The sequence below is a fragment of the Babylonia areolata genome, chromosome 1 (assembly GCF_041734735.1).
Source record: "Babylonia areolata isolate BAREFJ2019XMU chromosome 1, ASM4173473v1, whole genome shotgun sequence".
Classification (NCBI taxonomy): domain Eukaryota; kingdom Metazoa; phylum Mollusca; class Gastropoda; order Neogastropoda; family Buccinidae; genus Babylonia; species Babylonia areolata.
Window position 1 is genome coordinate 19,705,735 of NC_134876.1, and position 18,034 is coordinate 19,723,768.

An 18,034-nucleotide genomic window follows, 5' to 3' on the forward strand; every position below is an offset into this window, starting at 1 on the left:
ACTTTAACAAAAAAAAATCACAGACACGATACAATAATTAGACACCACAAAGAAAAGAAGTCTGTTCGTTTTCCTCTTCCACGTGAGGAACACCCACAATTTTCCCTTTGTCACCCTCTTCTGTGACAGTTTGTCTTTTTCCAGTAATAGCTTAGGTGGGGGGGGGGGGGGGATAGAAACTGGCACCACACAGTTCGTAGTTCTGGAAGGTGGACTCTGGTGTTGCGCTTGTGGAAACACGTCCACCAGCGACGCTCGAGCTCCCCAGGCGGAAGACGGCCACTCAAACAGCGGTGATGAAGTCGGGTCTCCACACAGGAAGAATGGAGTTCCCTAGACAAAAACCTAGAATCTGCGGCTAAGTTCTGGTGAATTATCCACGATTTTGATAGGATTCCGCCGCCGCCCACCATCTCGGGGCGGAAGGGGAATCACAATAGCACTACGTTACATGATGGACTGACTCATTCACTCCCCTTAAATCCTATCATGGTTTACTGGCAAAGCAATCTGAACAAACTGAATGTTTTTTCAGTCTTTCTACGAAATATTAATTCCCGAAGTAGTTTACAAATCCACGGAAAATAATCTCACAGACAAATGTAGGCTAGACCTTACTTCACTGTTTCCACATTCAGAACTGGGAGAAATAGTAATTCTAGCACATTAAACATAATACATGAGGTAATTTGAAACTAATACGGTGAAAGTAATACCGAATTAGAGAATAAACACTCAAGCAAAAAACCACGTGTCAGTTTCAAGCAAACTGGTAACGTTCCAGATTAGGAAATAACTGTCTACGACGAAAATGAGAGATAGCACATGTAACGTCAGACCGTAAAAATTCAGGTAACAAACACATGAAGAGCAGAAGTGACTAATAACACAGATACGTATATTTTCGGACGGCTGTACGACAAATACTACAAACTGCAAGATCATTTTATCAATGCAACGACTAAGATAAATGAATGAATACCTCAACGGTTTCTGATCTCCGGCCAAAATACCGGCTGAGCGTCTCTCTCCATAGGACCCTACACTTGACCTGGCCGAGTGTCCTGCTCCACTGACTAATGGTGCTGGTTTTCCAAAAGGAGAAAACTTTCTATAACTCACAAATTAGAAATATGCACGTCATGTTTTCTAGTGCAACACGTGCATTCCATACACTTCCTTAGCTACATGGAGCACGCGGAAGAGCTACAAGGAGAGGGGTCAACCAAAAGTGGCAGCGTTCACACACACGCACGCACAACCCTCCTTGTCCCTGACAGTTGTCATGTGTTGTCACAATAATGCCAGAGTTTGTTTTTTTTCTGTAATATGGGGTGATTTGAATCTATTGCCTGCTGTTGGAGTGCGCGCCCACACACACACACACACGCGCGCGCGCGCGCGCGCACGCACACACACATACACACACATTCACCACACTCACACACACATGGATCTGTTATTTCAAGCAAGCCTTTGTGTTAAGAACTGGTACTTTTTCTTTTTTTTTCTTTTTTTCTAATTTTTTTTTTAACCTTTCCTGTCCTCGTTACAATGGATTTCGTAATCAAGGAAGGATGTACGGATTTTCATTTATCTTTATTTCACTTGTCTTGAAATGTTATAGTTTTCTTTTTTTACAACATTTTCTTTTTACCTGAAGTTGTTGGGGGTTTTTTTGGGGGGGTTTTGGTGGTTGTTTTTTTTTTTACATAGTAATCAAGGAAGAGTGTACGGGTTTTTCATTTACTGTCGTTTCACTTGTGTCTTATTTTCCTACCTGAATATTTTACATTTACCTAATGATTGATGTGTATGTGGTGATCAGGGAACGGTGTACCGGTTATTCGTTTGTGTTTACATCATGTATTTAACTGTTGACGAGCATTTGAATGAGCCCTTTTTTTCCCTCTCTTTTTGATTGTTTGAAGCAGACAATAAAGTATTTGGAATTGGACTGAGTGCTGAATTGAAATGAATCGAATATATCATATTTTAAATGAGTGTGTGTGTGTGCGCGCGCGCGCGCGCACGTGTGTGTGTGTGTGATGCAGAGGAAAAACCCAAGTATTGTCATTTATATATCTTCACTTGCATCATCAATAAATTCTGTCTGTGTAATGAAGATTGCACTGAACAAAGTTTGTAATTTGTGTGCTCTCTCTCTCTCTCTCTCTCTCTCTCTCTCTCTCTCTCTCCCTCTCTCTTTAAGCAGATGCGGAGCAATGTATATATGAATCAGTCTGCATGTTTTGATGCCTCAGTCGGTCATTGAAATTATAGCTGAATGAGTATACTGTCGGTGTGTGTATCAAAGTCAAACGTTCAGTTCACTAGTTTCACGATGGTAATTGAATAAGCAACAACTGTTGTTGTTGGTTGTTGTTGTTGTTTTTGTGGGTGTTTTTGTTGTTGTTGTTGTTTGTTTGTTTGTTTTGTTGTTGTTGTTGTTTTTGGGGGGCCGTGTTTTGTTGTTGTTTTTTCTTGGACGGGCCGGGTGGCGGGGTTGGGGGTGGGGGGTGCTGTTTTTCTGGGGATAGGGGTGGGGTTTTTCTTTTACATCAAGCCATCTGAAAGAAAGAACAAAAAGTGAAATACATACATTTACATAATTAGCTAAGTATCTATAGCCTCGCCGAGTACCTCAATTTTTCCTGAGGATGTTGCCGCTCAGCTGGCAGAGCAACTTGACTCGCCCCTGACTGGGGGACTCACGGAGCATTTCACGCCTGATACTGTAGCGTGCAGGAGGACAACATCAATCATGATTGATGCCTGCTGAAATGTTCTAACTGCAACAACTTTCCAGACGTCCAGAACTATCTTTCCCCGATAGCTCAGAGGCACAATAGAAGGTGACGCAACATCTGCCGGTTGGCAGGTAACTGATTCAATAAGATAAGTCCAGGATGGACAATGTTTCAATACTGTGTTTTTGTCAAAGTAGTATTTATTTATTTAATCATCTATTCCTTTATCTATCTGTTAAAGGGGTGGTGGGTAGGGGTTGTACGGGTAGGTGTAGAAGGTGAAGGGGTAGAGTAGCCTGATAACAGGCAGAGGATAGGTGCACAATCCACTCTCTCCTCGTACCACAGCAGGGTCTTTTAGAAAGATGAATTGAGGTGTTTATTTCTCTAACTTTAAACAGCACACAGCCCCTATGGTACTGTCTTGACAGTCTGGCTCTCCCGGCCTGCTCCAAGGAAGGAAAAGGAAGAAACCCCACTTGCCTATTCATTTTATCCTCTTCACAAGCTGGCGCCGTATGCAAACTATCTTCCGACCCAGAGCCTTCCCAATTGGTTGAAGTTAACACACCAATCTGGGACCAACAGTGCTAGACTTACAAATCCAGCACTTTTCTCATGGAACCGGCACTGCCAAGGAGAAGGGGACGGGAGTGGGTCTGGGGGTGATGAAAAGAGGAATGGAAGGAGGAGGAAAGATCGCCCAGCCCTGATTCTGTTCTAAACAGCTCATGTTAAACACACCATACCATGCTCCTCACTGACCACTGAGGCAGATGCCATCCTGCCAGAGATCGACATAGAGGGTAAGGAGAGGGGGTTGGGGAGGGGGAACGGGGTTGAGGGTGATGGAAGTGGAAGGGAAAAGGGCAGGGGAGTGTATAAGAAGAGAATGGTCAGATGAGATACCATCTTTACTTATATTATTATTTCTTGATAACTTGCTCCCTCTGCACTTGGCCAAGGGAAGGGGGGAGGGAGAGAGGGTATGGGGAGGGGTGTTGGTGGGGATAGATGCCATGGAAGGGGAGTGGGGGGAGAAGAGTAGGGAGGTAGGAAGGAGGGGTCCATCAGTGAGCAGTGTGTCTGAGAAAATCACACGCTTCCACCATAGGCGCCTGACACACTATAACATATCTATTTTTATTTATCTATGGATTTATCTGTTTATCTATACCTGCCTACCTACATACCTATCTACCTTCTTTTTTATTAAGAAAAAAAAAATATATATATATATACGTGTTTTTGTTGTTGTTTCTGCTGCTGTTGTTGTTCAGACTAAGCCTGCCTTATCTATTATTTGTATCAGTGCTCGGGGCTGGATGGGTATAGCCTGTGTGTCAGTTGTACCTTGTGATAGCACGCATACCTGTGGGTCTTTATCGTGTAGATATAGCATGTTTGGGTACCTTCTGGGTTGTGGATCAAATGAATACGTAAATAACTGACTTGTATACCTTGATTATAACTTGACTGAATAACTGAGTATATTGTCAATTGTCTGACACAATCAGTGACAGACAACTTGATACAAATCTATGGACAGTTTCATTTTGAGTTTCGAAGAAATGCCAGAGCATGCGGACTCATCCATATACGCGACACTATATCTGAAATAATAATAGCTGCAGACGGATGCCTGACCTTCGCAGCTTAACCCAACGCGCTGATCAGGCCCTGACTGCATACCGTGGGTTTGTGTAAAACATGAACATAAAATTCAATAAAATCGTAGGACAAAATAAACAAACAAGCCGACAGGTGTTAATTAAGTTATAGTGAAGTGAACTAGGCCTGTGGGTTGTGGACATAATTAAAGGCCTACAATTCTACAAAATATAACTAGTCACTTCTTTCAAAACCCAAATTCTTCAGTGTAATCATTACACCTGGACCAGCAGCCGAGTTGATTGACTGATTGATTAGTCGGTCGGTCAATCTATTGATTCATTTACTGAATAGTTGATCGTGGTGACTTCAAAATGATCAGCAATGATGGTGTTAGTGTTTTGTTGATTAAAGCCCACTTCTCCCTTAAGCATAAAGTGATAGAGCAAAATATAAACTGAACTTACCAAATTAAAGTTCAAATCGATCCAAATTAATACTAAAATTCAGGCATGTTCATGCCCCTGTTTCTGTCACAAATTCCATGTGATGTTCGATCATAATTATTTCTGTTCATTTGGGGTGAGAATAATGCTGATGCGGTGGAAGGGAAATCACCCCCGTTGCAGACATGAACTGGCAGCCATGTGAGGCAAGGTCGTATTTTGCATGATCTCAGCTGACTTCATTAGATTTTATTGGATATGTCATAGGTAATTGTGGACGTAATTGGCTATGCAGTGAAACATAACATAATTCTAACGATATTGCAGTCCTTAGATTATGTGTTTTTTTTCTCGCAAAAAACGTTCAAAGAAAAAGTGTGTGTGTGTTGGGGGTGGGGGGGACAGACTGAGACTGGGTTTCTTTTTCTTTTTTCTCATTTTAGGTCTCTGCCTCGCTTAAAGGGGATGGGGGGGGTGAACAACTACAAAATTATTATATCAATCATGAACATAGACTTCGTGATAGATTGAAACTAATAAAGACCGTGCATCTCTGGAAATCACAATGAACGGTAGAGAGACTTGAAAAGGTTCCAGTGACACAGAGATGAGAGCATCAGCTGGGCGTGGTTTTTCAGTTATGTGCAGATTACATTTTGAAATACTTCCCCCACCCCCGCATCCCCTCACACCCTCTCTCTCCGCCCCCCACCTCACCCCCATCACCACCTTCTTCCTTTCCCACTGTCTAGTATGCCAAAACAATTGAACATTGTATGTGCCATGCCCATGCTGAAATATGGACACTCAGTCTGGCAGCCTCACCATTAAAACATTATGTGCTGAAATAGAGAATGTCCAACGCAGAGACAAACCATACCCAGAACTCCTAGCTGCCCTCCACCTCCCCAGTCTCGAGCATTGACATGCCTATGGTGATATGATAGACCCACATAAGTACATCCATAGCATCTACAAAGTACAAAATCCAGAATTTCAACTACTGGAAGGTAGGGATACAAGGGGCAATTGCCTAAAAGTCTACAAGGGACATGGCCGCTTGCTTATCAGAAGTAACTAATTTGCAGAACGTGTCATCAACACCTGGAATAACCTTTCAGACTATGTAGTTATCATACCAACAGTCCAGACTGGATGCCCACTGGGCAAACCTACCAACACTATATAATTCTGCATGCTATGAATGGGTAGGACAGTAAAACCTATACCGCCACGCATGCTAAAAGTAGTTCTGATCTGATGGTGAACAGGCCTTAAAAAAGGCCTCAAGCACCACAAGTTCAAGTTATATAATTGTATCATTGCACAATGCTTGTTTCAGACATTTTCAACAACAAAAAAACCACACAAGGAAACCACTGATGACATCAAAAATAAAGGATTCGCTGGCCCGCCAATTACGTTTGCCAACGAGAGGCGTATGGGGCTGGTTGACTTTTGTACGTATGTTTGTTTCACAGTTTCTCATTTCATTGTGTATATGGTGAGTCACCCATCATCCATTATCCATACATTGTCTGGGCTAGATGAGTTTGGTAGTGTGTTTTTTTATTTACACAAGCCATTCTGTTGGTTTGAGTAAATGATACTAATATTTATGCTATTTTGTGGCAAGCATGGAAAATCAACATAGACTGAGATGATTTCTGATCTGTGCATATGTCTCATCGTTTTCCTGTTTATGTCTATGTACCTTTGTACAGATGCATGTATGTTATTATGATTATGATATACAAACATATCACTGTAAACTATCAATAATGTTTTACCTGTATTTTGTAAGTCCCCTGATCTCATGGAGTTGGGTTGCCCTGACACTGATTTAGTAGTAGTAGTAGTAGTACTTATAGCTGTATTCCTAGTATTAAAGTTCAGTAGAAAATTAGAAGTCTGTTTCAGTTATAATGATAAACATGCATGTAAAATAAAAATGAAACAAAGTTGTTTCCTTTATCAGATGACCTGTCTGTCTAAGTGCTGCCCATGGAATAAAATAGATTTATCGTTTATGAGCTGAAACAGTTTCATTTGATTTATCTTAAGCCAGTTTAGGTTTAACTTGTCTTTTCTATTATATAGTCATATTCATATAGAGAATATTGAATATTCAAATTATGTTTCAGTTGATTCAAGACATATTTAAACTAATCTGGAGGATTGTGAGAAATATTTTCTATGGATCTTTACAAAAAACTGTGTTTAAATCAATAAATGCCAAATGTCTGTTCATGTGTTTTCTGATTTTACTTTTGCAGTAAACAAGTATATCAACAGTATGTGCTGCATGTCTGTTGAAATATCTGCTTGTTATTTTCTCTCAGTTATAGGTTTTTCTGTTTCAACAGAACTTATTGAATTAGAATATCTGTCTTTGTTATTTTCTCTCAGCTATAGTTTTTAACCTTAACATAAATTGTAGTTCTAACTGTTTCAACAGAATTTTCTGAAGTACAACAGCGATGTGCTGGAGAAGAATGCTGCTCGGTTGAGTGCCATAGAGCCTCACCATAAAGTTCTGGAGATTGGATTTGGGCCAGGCCTTGGAATTCAACATGCACTGCAGTATGTTAAAGGTACAAAGCATTGATTGATGTGTGTGTGTGGGGGGGGTGGGGGTGATTGACTGCTTGTGTGTATGTGTGTGTGTGTGTGTGTGGAAGGAAGTTGGCAGAATGGTTATGATGATTATATGCCAGTACAGTGTCAGTGAGGGTTTGGGTTTGAATCCCAGTCTCGCCCTTTCTTACTGTGTGTCCACACACACAAGTGGAATGACATCTCTTAGGCATTCCTCATGAGGCTTATCAGCTGCTTGACATAGCTGCCACACCTGGCTGGTTAGTAACAGTGGACACACCTGTTACTGACTCTTGCACTTAACACTGTGTTTTTCTAGATTTTAAAATTTGGAGCTGACTTGTTTCAGCATTGTTAACATTCATATGGAAATGTCTTCTTTTTTTTTATAAAGTTTGTGTAATACATTCTTCTGCAAACAATCATCATTCATAGGCACTGCTTTATACACTGATAACTGTATATATATTTTTTTGCAACTATTACATTAATACCAAGTGCTATGTTATTATTACTCTAGTTTCATATCATGTCACTTTGATGATATTATTGCCATTTCTCCCAAATTGCAACAAAGCAGTACTGATCGGGTTAAGACAGTCTCTGATGAAATGAAAGGGGAAGTAGTTCTGGCAAAGGAAAAAAGCAGAATTTCTATTGATGCTGTGAAATTTATCATTGTGTTGCTATATTTTTTGGGAGTGGCAGGGGAGTTGGGGGGGGGGGGGGCAGTTGCATAAAAGCAAGAGTGAATGAATTATACAGAAAAGCCTTTTAATTAATCAGAATGAGAATTTTTTTTCCAGTACGGAAATGGAACCATGTCCTTATTCACACTGTGAAGATTCGTCCTTTCTGTTCATCAGATGGCCCAGGGAAAGTGTGTGGAGTGGACCTGTCACCCTACATGGTGGAGAAAGCCACAACCCGACTCAGTGCACCGATAAAGGAAGGGAAGGTGGAGCTGGGTCTGGGAAATGTAATGGACATTCCCTATGGAACTGACACCTTCCACCGAATCTTCCATTGCAACTGCTATTACTTCTGGCCCAGCATGCAAGACTCTTTACAAGAGATCTACCGAGTCATGAAGCCAGGTGGGGTGATGGTGACACTGTTGAACCATAAGCATATCAAGAAAGCGCAAGCGAATGGATTGTTAAAATACGGTGATCCTGACCCTCTGAAATACATGTGTGCTTTAGAGTTGTCTGGTTTCGAGGATGTCAGGATAGAGTATTTTGATGAGAGTTCTGGAAACTATCAGGCTATTTTCGCCCACCTCCATGTCAAACCGGATGTGTTTGAGTTGTTGGAGAATGAAGAGAAGGAACTCCTTGAAAATGTGAATGATACATCCAGAGACTTGAGTCAAAACCAGAATGAGTTTGAGTTGTTGGAACAAGAAGAGAAGGAACTTCTTGAAAATGTGAATGATGTGTCCAGGGACTTCAATCGAAAGAAGCATGTTGATGTGTCACAAGAAGATTCTTCTGGTCCCCACAGAGAAACCAAAAAGTAATGGTTTCTAGTGTTTGGGAGTTTGGACTTCTGCATGGTTAACATGTGTTGTCATTATTATGATAATATCTACTGTGTTTTGAAACCAGTGTCATCCTGTAATATGTGAATTGAATCTGTCACCTGCTGTTGGAGTACACACATACACACACACACACACACACACACACACACACACACACACACACACTCCATACTTATTTTTGTCAATGACCTGCAGCATCACAGCTTAAGGGAAACGATCCATGCTATGCGCTGTGCTTCTTTTAAGAAGTTAAAGAATGGATTGCGCACACACACACACATTCACACAGTCGCGCACGCACACACACATACACAAATACACACATACACTCACATGCACGCATGCACACACTCATACATGTCCTTGGTGTGTCGTTCACATGGATTCATCAACTCAAGGTTTTCTGTCTACTATTTGTAATTTTATGCTTGTGCAAAACTTGCATGTCCCGTTACAATGAATTTCTTGCAACTAGTTGAGTTGATCTAACACTACAGAACAAGTACAGTAGGATCATGCTGTGGAATGGTGCCACTTGCCAGTGGGTGTGAATTTCATAGCATTATTTATGCTATCTGTTATATTTTCATTTGCATTATCAATAAATTCTATGAACCATTATTTCCTTGTGATGAAAATTGTATTGAACTGCCATTCCATGATGGGTTTGTAATCTGTTTTAGTTTCAGTTTTCCCATACATGCTCCTTTACATAATGCTCTCTCTCTCTCTATGTCTCTGTCTCTGTCTCTCTCTCTCTCTTTCTCTTTTACAGTTAGTAGAAAATGATTGTGTACTGGTTAGGAGAGAAGGGGGGAGGGGAGGGGGGGGACATTTCATTTCAGTATGGTTTACACCTACCTGATTGTCAATGTCAGCATCCTCTGCCAACCTTTTTGACCCTGATCCTCACTTTGGTTCAAGGTCACGAAAGGGAAAGCATGTGGAAGCTTATTCTAATGCTTCATAGCACTATCCAGGAAGAGACAATGACAAATAGACACAAGAATGACAAAACCACTGGACTTGAAACTCCTGACTAATGATTTCAAATAGGTATGATTATTCAGCAGCCCCTTCTGAGTGGGTGATGACCAAGTGCAGATGGTGATTTTGCAGCCGCTCATCAATGGGATGATGATTATTGTTTGACCTAAGAGTGTTTTAAGTTGTGGAAGATCAGCAGACACATCATCCATTTAAAAATCATTCAACACTTTTTATGCTTAAAATGTTAAAAGTTTATAGATAGATAGATATAATATATACATATATATATATATATATATATATATATATGTGAGTGTGTGTGTGTGTATGTGTGTGCAGCATTTTATGTTTTTTTCTGCCTTGTCATCCATGCCATCTCAGTACCTTCATGCTTCTCCTCCTGACTTTTACAGACACCTCCACACCCAGCTGGAATCTGTTACAACCCAACATAAATGGTCCATATTAAGTGACCAACATTAATGTTATGATGCCGCTGTGTGAGAATCCCTCCATATATATTTTTTAAAAGATATCAAAAATGATAAAAATGAAATAAAGCAAAAAGCCCAAAAGAAGCATATGGAGAGGAGAGGAAACACACATACACTGTATGTAACTGACCTGCAGACTGATTTCACACTTCATCATGAAACGATCATTATCTAAAATTTACAGAAATACACATCAATATGAATAGATCTTCATTTTCTGCATAGTGAGCTACAATTCCCATGTACATTCATTGATATTCATGTGTGAGTTTGTTACTGTTTTTTCCCAGCTATTTAAGTAGCCAAACTCCATTTTAGGGGTTGTACATGCTGGTTATTATTGTACTTCCATAATCCATCAAATGCTGACATTGACTTCTGGCACTATATATACAAAGCAGGTCCGCACATGTGTTGACCTGACAGGTTTGGAAAATCTCCACCATAAACCCACCGTGTTGCTATCAGGATTTGAGATTTGAGGATGCTCCTCTTTAAATTGAATATATCAAACGTATATAACATTCTTTTCCATGTGTCAGCAGACTGACAATGGATAGAAGAAGTGACACATGCCGTCCAATGGTTGTATGGTATCGACATATAAGCCTGCAATCCGTCTTGACCAGTATGGTCAGGAATATGTTCCTTTTTTTTCTGTTTTCTTTCTGAAGCAAATTGATATTGAGTAGCGTATACAGATCAGTGTGTACGTTTTAACGCCTTCTTGAAATGACTATTTTCAGTTTCCACCTGAGCAGTCAGCGAGTGTTTGAAATGATCCTGTACAATAAGATGCTTGTCTGCCAATACAAAATCCGTGAGGGTCTGGTTTTGAATCCTGCTCTCACCCTTTTCCCCAAGTTTGACTGGAAAATCCAACTGAGCATCTAGTCGTTCAGATGAGACGATAAATCGAGGTCACTTGTGAAGCACACGCTTTACGCACTGAAAAAGAGCCCATGGCAATGAGAGTGTTGTCCTCTGGCAAAATTCTGTTGAATAAATCCACTCGGATAGGTACACACACATGCATATATGCATGCACTTAAGGCCTGTCTAAGCACGTTGGGTTATGCTGCTGGTCAGGCATCTGCCTAAAAGATGTGATGTTGTGTAGTATATGGATTTGTCCGAACACAGTGACGCCTCCTTATGAGACTGAAACTGTTCACTATGTCCAAGTCTTGCGTCGGTGAGGTGACAGCCCTTTACTGAGGAATGAGCAGGTCCAAGTCACCCATTTCCGCTTCGCCTACTCTTTGATTGTGCCACCAGCCTCAATGGCCTCTTGAGATGCCTGTCCTGTTGCGCCTACCCACCATTTCTGTTTCACCTATTCAGCATCTTACACACACACACACATTGAGGAACTGAGTACTCTGGCAAACTGGGTATAGGCGAACCAGGATCACCAAGGAATAGGCAACGAAAAGCCACCATGCGCTGTCAGGATTTGAGACCAGGATCCTCGTCTTTGAATTAGATACATCAAACAAATAGAACTATTTCTTTTCCATGTGTCAATTCATGTCAATGATGCCGGTATTCAGGAATAGGCAAATGGGGAACAGGCGACTGGAGATTGCAACTCTTAGCATATGCATGAAGGCATGCAGGCTCGAGTCCAGGACAATGATGAAACATCTGCTCCTTTTGCTGTCACAAATGGTGTCAAGCAAGGCTGCGTCCTGGCTCCAATGCTGTTCAGCCTCATGTTCTCTGCAATGCTTACTGATGCCTTCAGAGATGGCGATGTTGGAATCGGCCTAAAGTACCGAACAGATGGCAAGCTGTTTAACCTCAGAAGGCTTCAAGCAAAAACGAAGGTCATGACAGACATCATCAGAGACTTTTTGTTTGCTGATGATTGTGCCCTCAACACTGGATCTGAAGCTGACATGCAACTCAGCGTCGACAAGTTTGCCATTGCCAGCAGGAACTTCGGCCTTACCATCAGCACGAGGAAAACTGAAGTTCTCCATCAGCCAGCCCCAGGGAAACCCTACGTTGAGCCCAACATCACAGTCAACAGTCAGAGACTCAGTGCGGTGGAGCGGTTCACATATCTTGGCAGCACACTGTCACGAAATGTGACAATCGACGATGAAGTGAACGTCAGGATTGCAAGAGCAAGCGCAGCTTTTGGTAGACTCAATGCAAATGTCTGGAACAGAAGAGGCATTAGTCTTGAGACCAAGCTAAAGGTCTACAGAGCAGTAGTTCTCCCCACACTACTGTATGCCTGCGAAACTTGGACAGTGTACCAACGACATGCCAAGAAGCTGAACCACTTCCACACAACATGCCTCAGGAAGCTACTGAATATCAAGTGGCAAGACAAGACCCCTGACACAGAGGTGCTCGCAAAAGCCACCCTTCCCAGCATCTTCACCATCCTGATGCAGTCCCAGCTTCGCTGGGCTGGACACGTGGCGCGCATGCCAGACCATCGGCTGCCCAAAAGGCTCTTCTATGGCGAGCTGCAACAAGGGAAGAGATCACACGGAGGTCAGAAGAAGCGCTTCAGAGATACTCTGAAAGTCTCTCTGAAAGCGTTTGATATCAACCCTGACTCCTGGGAGGAATCTGCAGTGGACCGTGACAAATGGCGCGCTGCTGTGCACAAAGGCGCCAGGTTGTGTGAGGCCAACAGGACTGCTGCAGCTGTTGAGAAGAGGCAGGCCAGAAAGTCACGGGCAAACAAGCTCCCTGACAATGATATGCCTGTCTTTGTCTGCCCCAACTGTCAGCGAACATTTCGTGCGCAGATTGGACTATTCAGCCATCTGCGCACTCACAGATAGATTCATGAGCATCCTTCCCCCCACCCCACCACCACCCTCCCCCCATCGCCCATCCCCCATCTGGATGACAACGATGGTCATCATCGATCTCGATGGACACACCACCACCACCATGGGTATATTTGTCAGCAGTCTGATCAGTCAGTTGGGTTGATGCGTTAAACAGGCAGGAACTGTTTTATCATGCAATGTCGTAGTTAATTTGCATTATTTAATTGTTGATCTGTGTTCGTGTGTGTGTGTGTGTGTGCCTGTAGGTGCATGTATGTCTGTGTTTCATTGCGTGAGTAGTGTGTCTGGCTGGGTATGCGTGCGTTTGTCGGCGGTGCATGCCATATGTGTGTGTGTGCATGCATGCGTAGGAGCCGGTGCCGTGTGTGTGTGTGTGTCAGTGTGTGTGTGTGGGTGTATATGTGTGTCAGTGTGTGTGAGCATGCGCGCGCCGGCGCATGTGTGTGTGTTTTGTATGTATGTATGTATTTATGTGCATGCCGTGCGTGCTTGTCAGTGTAATGATAATAATAATAACAATGAATATATGGACGCCTTTTCTCCGGAGAGCCCAGAGCGTTTACAAATACACATGCTTACATTGATGCAGATACACTTCATAACATTCATTCTCAAAATAAACAGGTCACACACACACACACTCACTCGCGCGCGCGCGCACACACACACACACACACACACACACACACACACACACACACACACATACACACACACACACACACCAGGCATTCATACCAGTACAGCCCCATTCCTCTCTCCGCCCACCAACAATCGCAGACAGACACACAGGGCGGGAAAACTAATCATAACAACTGTGTGTGTCCGTTTTGATTGTTCATATTTTTGTTGTTATCATTATTTCGTTTTATCTTTTTATATCTGATACATTCAGTTCGTTTATTCAATGACATGACTCTCTTTTAATTGTTTTCTCTTACCTATGTCTCAAATTATATGCATAATGTTTTTGTGGGGACTGATGTCTGAGTCCGTGAATGATACCGGAGATTAGAAAAGAGAGATAAACCACTCGCGGCAGGCCCCTTCTTACTGTCTATAACAGTGCTGAAGCCGTTTTGGGGCACACACGCAGTGCGGAAGGGTGGGGTTAAATTATTGAACTGCGTTTTCGTAACGCTACTTTTTCTTCACACTTTCTGGTTTACATCACCATTTCTTCAACAACAAAAAATATATATATATATCAAAACATAAAACACATATTCAGCTCTGTCTCTCTTCTAACATCTGTCTATACATACATACATACATGAATACATACATACATAATTTCATATAGATCTATCAGTATGTAAATCTAAATCTATCTATATGTACATAATCATATATATAATTCATATACATACGAACGCTTCATGTTGCCCGAGCAGACCGTTGTATTGTGCTCTATCTCTCTCTAAGTCTCTGTCTCTCTCTCTCTCTCTGTCTCTCTCTCTCTCTCTCTCGGGAGTTTTACATGGCTGTTCAAAGCATCTACGATTCTGTACTTGTATGTGTTCGTGACAAAGGTATTTATTCAGACTTTTTTCAGTGTCCAAGAGGGGTTAAACAAGGTTGTATGCTAAGCTCACAGCTGTTTTCCTTTTTCATCAGTGAATTGGCAGTGGAGTTATCAAAGAAGGGGAGACATGGAATACAAATGATACCTGGCGCAACAGATTTGCTCTTAATGCTATTTGCTGATGATGTTGTTCTCTTGTCTGACACACCCATAGGGTTACAAAATCAATTAAATGCCCTTAAGCAAGAAACAGACAGACTACAACAAACAGTGAATCTCGATAAGACCAATATTATAGTTTTCCGCAATGGAGGTCATCTTTCAACTCGTGAAAAATGGTGCTGTGGTGATAGGGAAATAAAAGTAACCAATACATATAAATATTTAGGAATGTTATTCACAACAAAATTGAGTTTGACATCTGCGTGGGATGAAGCAAACAGAAAAGGGGAAAAAGGTGTAATCCAAATTATAAAATCACTGAGGAGACTGCGTTCGACTGACGCTTTCCTTTAGTTTGGGCGGGGCAAAGGCAGCTCATGAATAATGAATGCGTCTCGCGGCGCAGGCTGCCTGGCTTCAGCAATTTCTGCAAGTGGTTTATCTCTCTTTTCTAATCTCCGATGATACTGATAGTGCTATTGTAAAGCGCTTCAGTAGAGCTTCAAGAATATGCGCTATAGCAAGATGTCTCAATAAATAAATAAATCTGTTCATTCAGATGTCACTGTGGTTTAGCGTATACGTGGATTAGTCTGCCTTTTCGACCCCTTCTTAGTTGAGATTGAAACAGTGTTTCAAACAACGTCATGGTGTTCGCTTTCTCACGTGCTGAAAGTTTCAGTTTAAAGATATCAGGGCGTGCAGACTGATCTATACACGCTATATATAACGTATATGCGGAAATTAAGACAAATAGATGAATAAACAAATAAATAAGTAAATAGATAATCAATCAAATTAAACAATGAGAAAGAAAAAATACAACAAGCGGCTCTGTGCGTATTTGCAGTGATTACTTACATCATTTGTAGTCTCTTTTCTTTGCCTTTATTCTTTCTTTTTTCTCGTATTTTCCTTCTTTTTCTTTGCATTTTTAGTAGTAGTAGCACAAGTAAAACCAATATTTAAGAAAGGTAACAAACAAGACCCTGGAAACTATCGACCAGTAAGTTTGACATCGGTTGTATGTAAAGTTTTTGAAGGTTTCATACGTGATACTTTGAATAAACATTTGATTGATAACGACTTACTGTCTGATTATCAGTTTGGCTTTACCAGTGGTAGATCCTGTGTGACTCAGTTGTTGAATACTGTACATGACTGGATGCAGTCACTTGAAAACAATAAACCAATGGATGTAATTTATCTGGACTTACAGAAGGCGTTCGATAAAGTTCCACATAATAGGTTAATTGCTAAATTGCAAGGGTACGGTATTTGTGGTAAATTGTTGGAATGGATAAAAGATTTCTTAGATGAGAGAACACAGTACGTATCAGTAGGGACTGAGTCATCGTGTCCTGTTAAGGTGAGTAGTGGTGTTCCCCAAGGCAGTGTCTTGGGGCCCACACTCTTTGTATATTATATAAATGACATGCCTGACATACTAGACTGTTTTGTGAAAATCTTTGCAGACGATACAAAGATCTATGAGGAAGTAGATTCTGATGTTGGTAGATTGAAATTACAAGTTAGTATTGATAATTTAGTACACTGGACTGATAGATGGCAAATTAAATTTAATAACAATAAATGTAAAGTTTTACACGTAGGCAGAAATAATCCACATTATAAGTATTATATGAATGGTACGGACTTGCAGGAGACTTCATCGGAGAGAGATCTTGGAGTCATTGTTGACTCTGGTCTCTCTTTTGATGTTCATATTAATGAAACCATTAAAAAAGCCAATAGATTGACCGGAATGCTAGTTGGAAACATACAGTGTAAAAGTAAAGACATAATGGTGCCATTATTTCAGTCATTAGTCAGGCCAGTCTGAGAATATGGGAATGTTGTTTGGAATACGGGTTTAGTGAAACATACAGACAGTATTGAAAATGTTCAACGAAGATTCACTAAAAGAATCATTGGCTTTGCTGATATGGACTATGAAAGTAGGTTGCAAGCACTTAAGTTACCTAGTTTAGAATATAGAAGACTGCGTGGTGATTTAATAGAGATGTATAAAATGACACATGGATCATATGACAGCAGAACCATAAACTCTTTGTTTACATTGAATGAGAACAGTACCACAAGAGGCCATTCCTACAAACTATTAAAAGTTTCAGTTAAAACTTCCAGATTTGCACATTTCTTTACTAACAGAGTAACAAATGTTTGGAACAATTTGTCACAAGATGTTGTTTCCGCAGGAACAGTGAATACATTTAAAAATTATCTTGATATTCATTTGAAAAATCTTAAATACAAAACTCATTTACATATTTATTGATTTTTCAAGCATTGCGCACTCAATGTAAAAATGCATCAGACATAAAAATTATGTGGGGACTCTCTTTTTCTTCCCCACATCAAGCGGGCAAAAGGCCTCGTCAGGCCTGCACGCCTTGATATGATATGATATGATATGATATGATATGATGATAGTAGTAGTAGCAGTAGTATCATTATCATAGCGGCCTTATACAAGGGAGACCACCATCGTCAAAAATAAACTTTTAAGTTGTCGAAGTCGAAAAACGCTTGTCCTCACAGGTTCTGGTGACGTCATTATTGTTGTGTGGGTAGCCTCCCTCAAACTTAGTGTTTACAAAATAATGGAGAACTTCGTCTGACTTAAAAAGCACGTGAAGACATTCTTCCGCGATTTCGTCTTAGGTGACGCTACTTTCGCGTCTCATCTTGGGTAGGGAAGCTGTCATGTATCATGATTTTAATGATTTCTGGATGGCTGATTCATGTGTTTGTGTCTGATCATATGGGTCTTTTGTCGAAATTGTTTAAGAGGAAGCAGTTCCTCAGCTGACTCGTCTTGAATATGTGTCCCAATGAGGTTACATGTTCAGGTCAGGATTAAAAATGAATAAGTTAAACAATAAGAACCAGTATGTCACGATTGTAGTAACAGTAGCAACAGCGGGAGCTTTAAAAGTGTCAGAATAATCAGCCTGATGATTGTGGACACTGTACGGATGATGATGATGATGATGAGCTTTCGCAAATTAGAGCACAGTGGTGTACAGACACACAAGTACACACACACACAGTACTCAGTGAGTGTGCTAG

General features: G+C 41.0%; 2 protein-coding genes across 2 annotated transcripts in view; both read left to right on the top strand.

The window, feature by feature from the left end:
* The first annotated feature begins 4,992 nt into the window (after positions 1 to 4,992).
* LOC143291488 (uncharacterized protein YxbB-like) lies at positions 4,993 to 9,572 on the top strand. Its single transcript, XM_076601371.1, has 4 exons — positions 4,993 to 5,018; positions 6,150 to 6,267; positions 7,266 to 7,401; positions 8,272 to 9,572. The coding sequence occupies exons 1-4, from the start codon at positions 4,993 to 4,995 to the stop codon at positions 8,925 to 8,927; spliced, it is 936 nt and encodes a 311-aa protein (XP_076457486.1). The 3' UTR covers positions 8,928 to 9,572.
* A 7,948-nt stretch (positions 9,573 to 17,520) lies between these two features.
* The window catches only part of LOC143280502 (uncharacterized), a 17,627-nt gene continuing 17,113 nt past the window's right edge, over positions 17,521 to 18,034 (top strand). The window contains exon 1 of the mRNA XM_076585170.1: positions 17,521 to 17,654. The gene's annotated coding sequence lies outside the window, so the exon portion shown is untranslated. The remainder of the gene's footprint in view (positions 17,655 to 18,034) is intronic.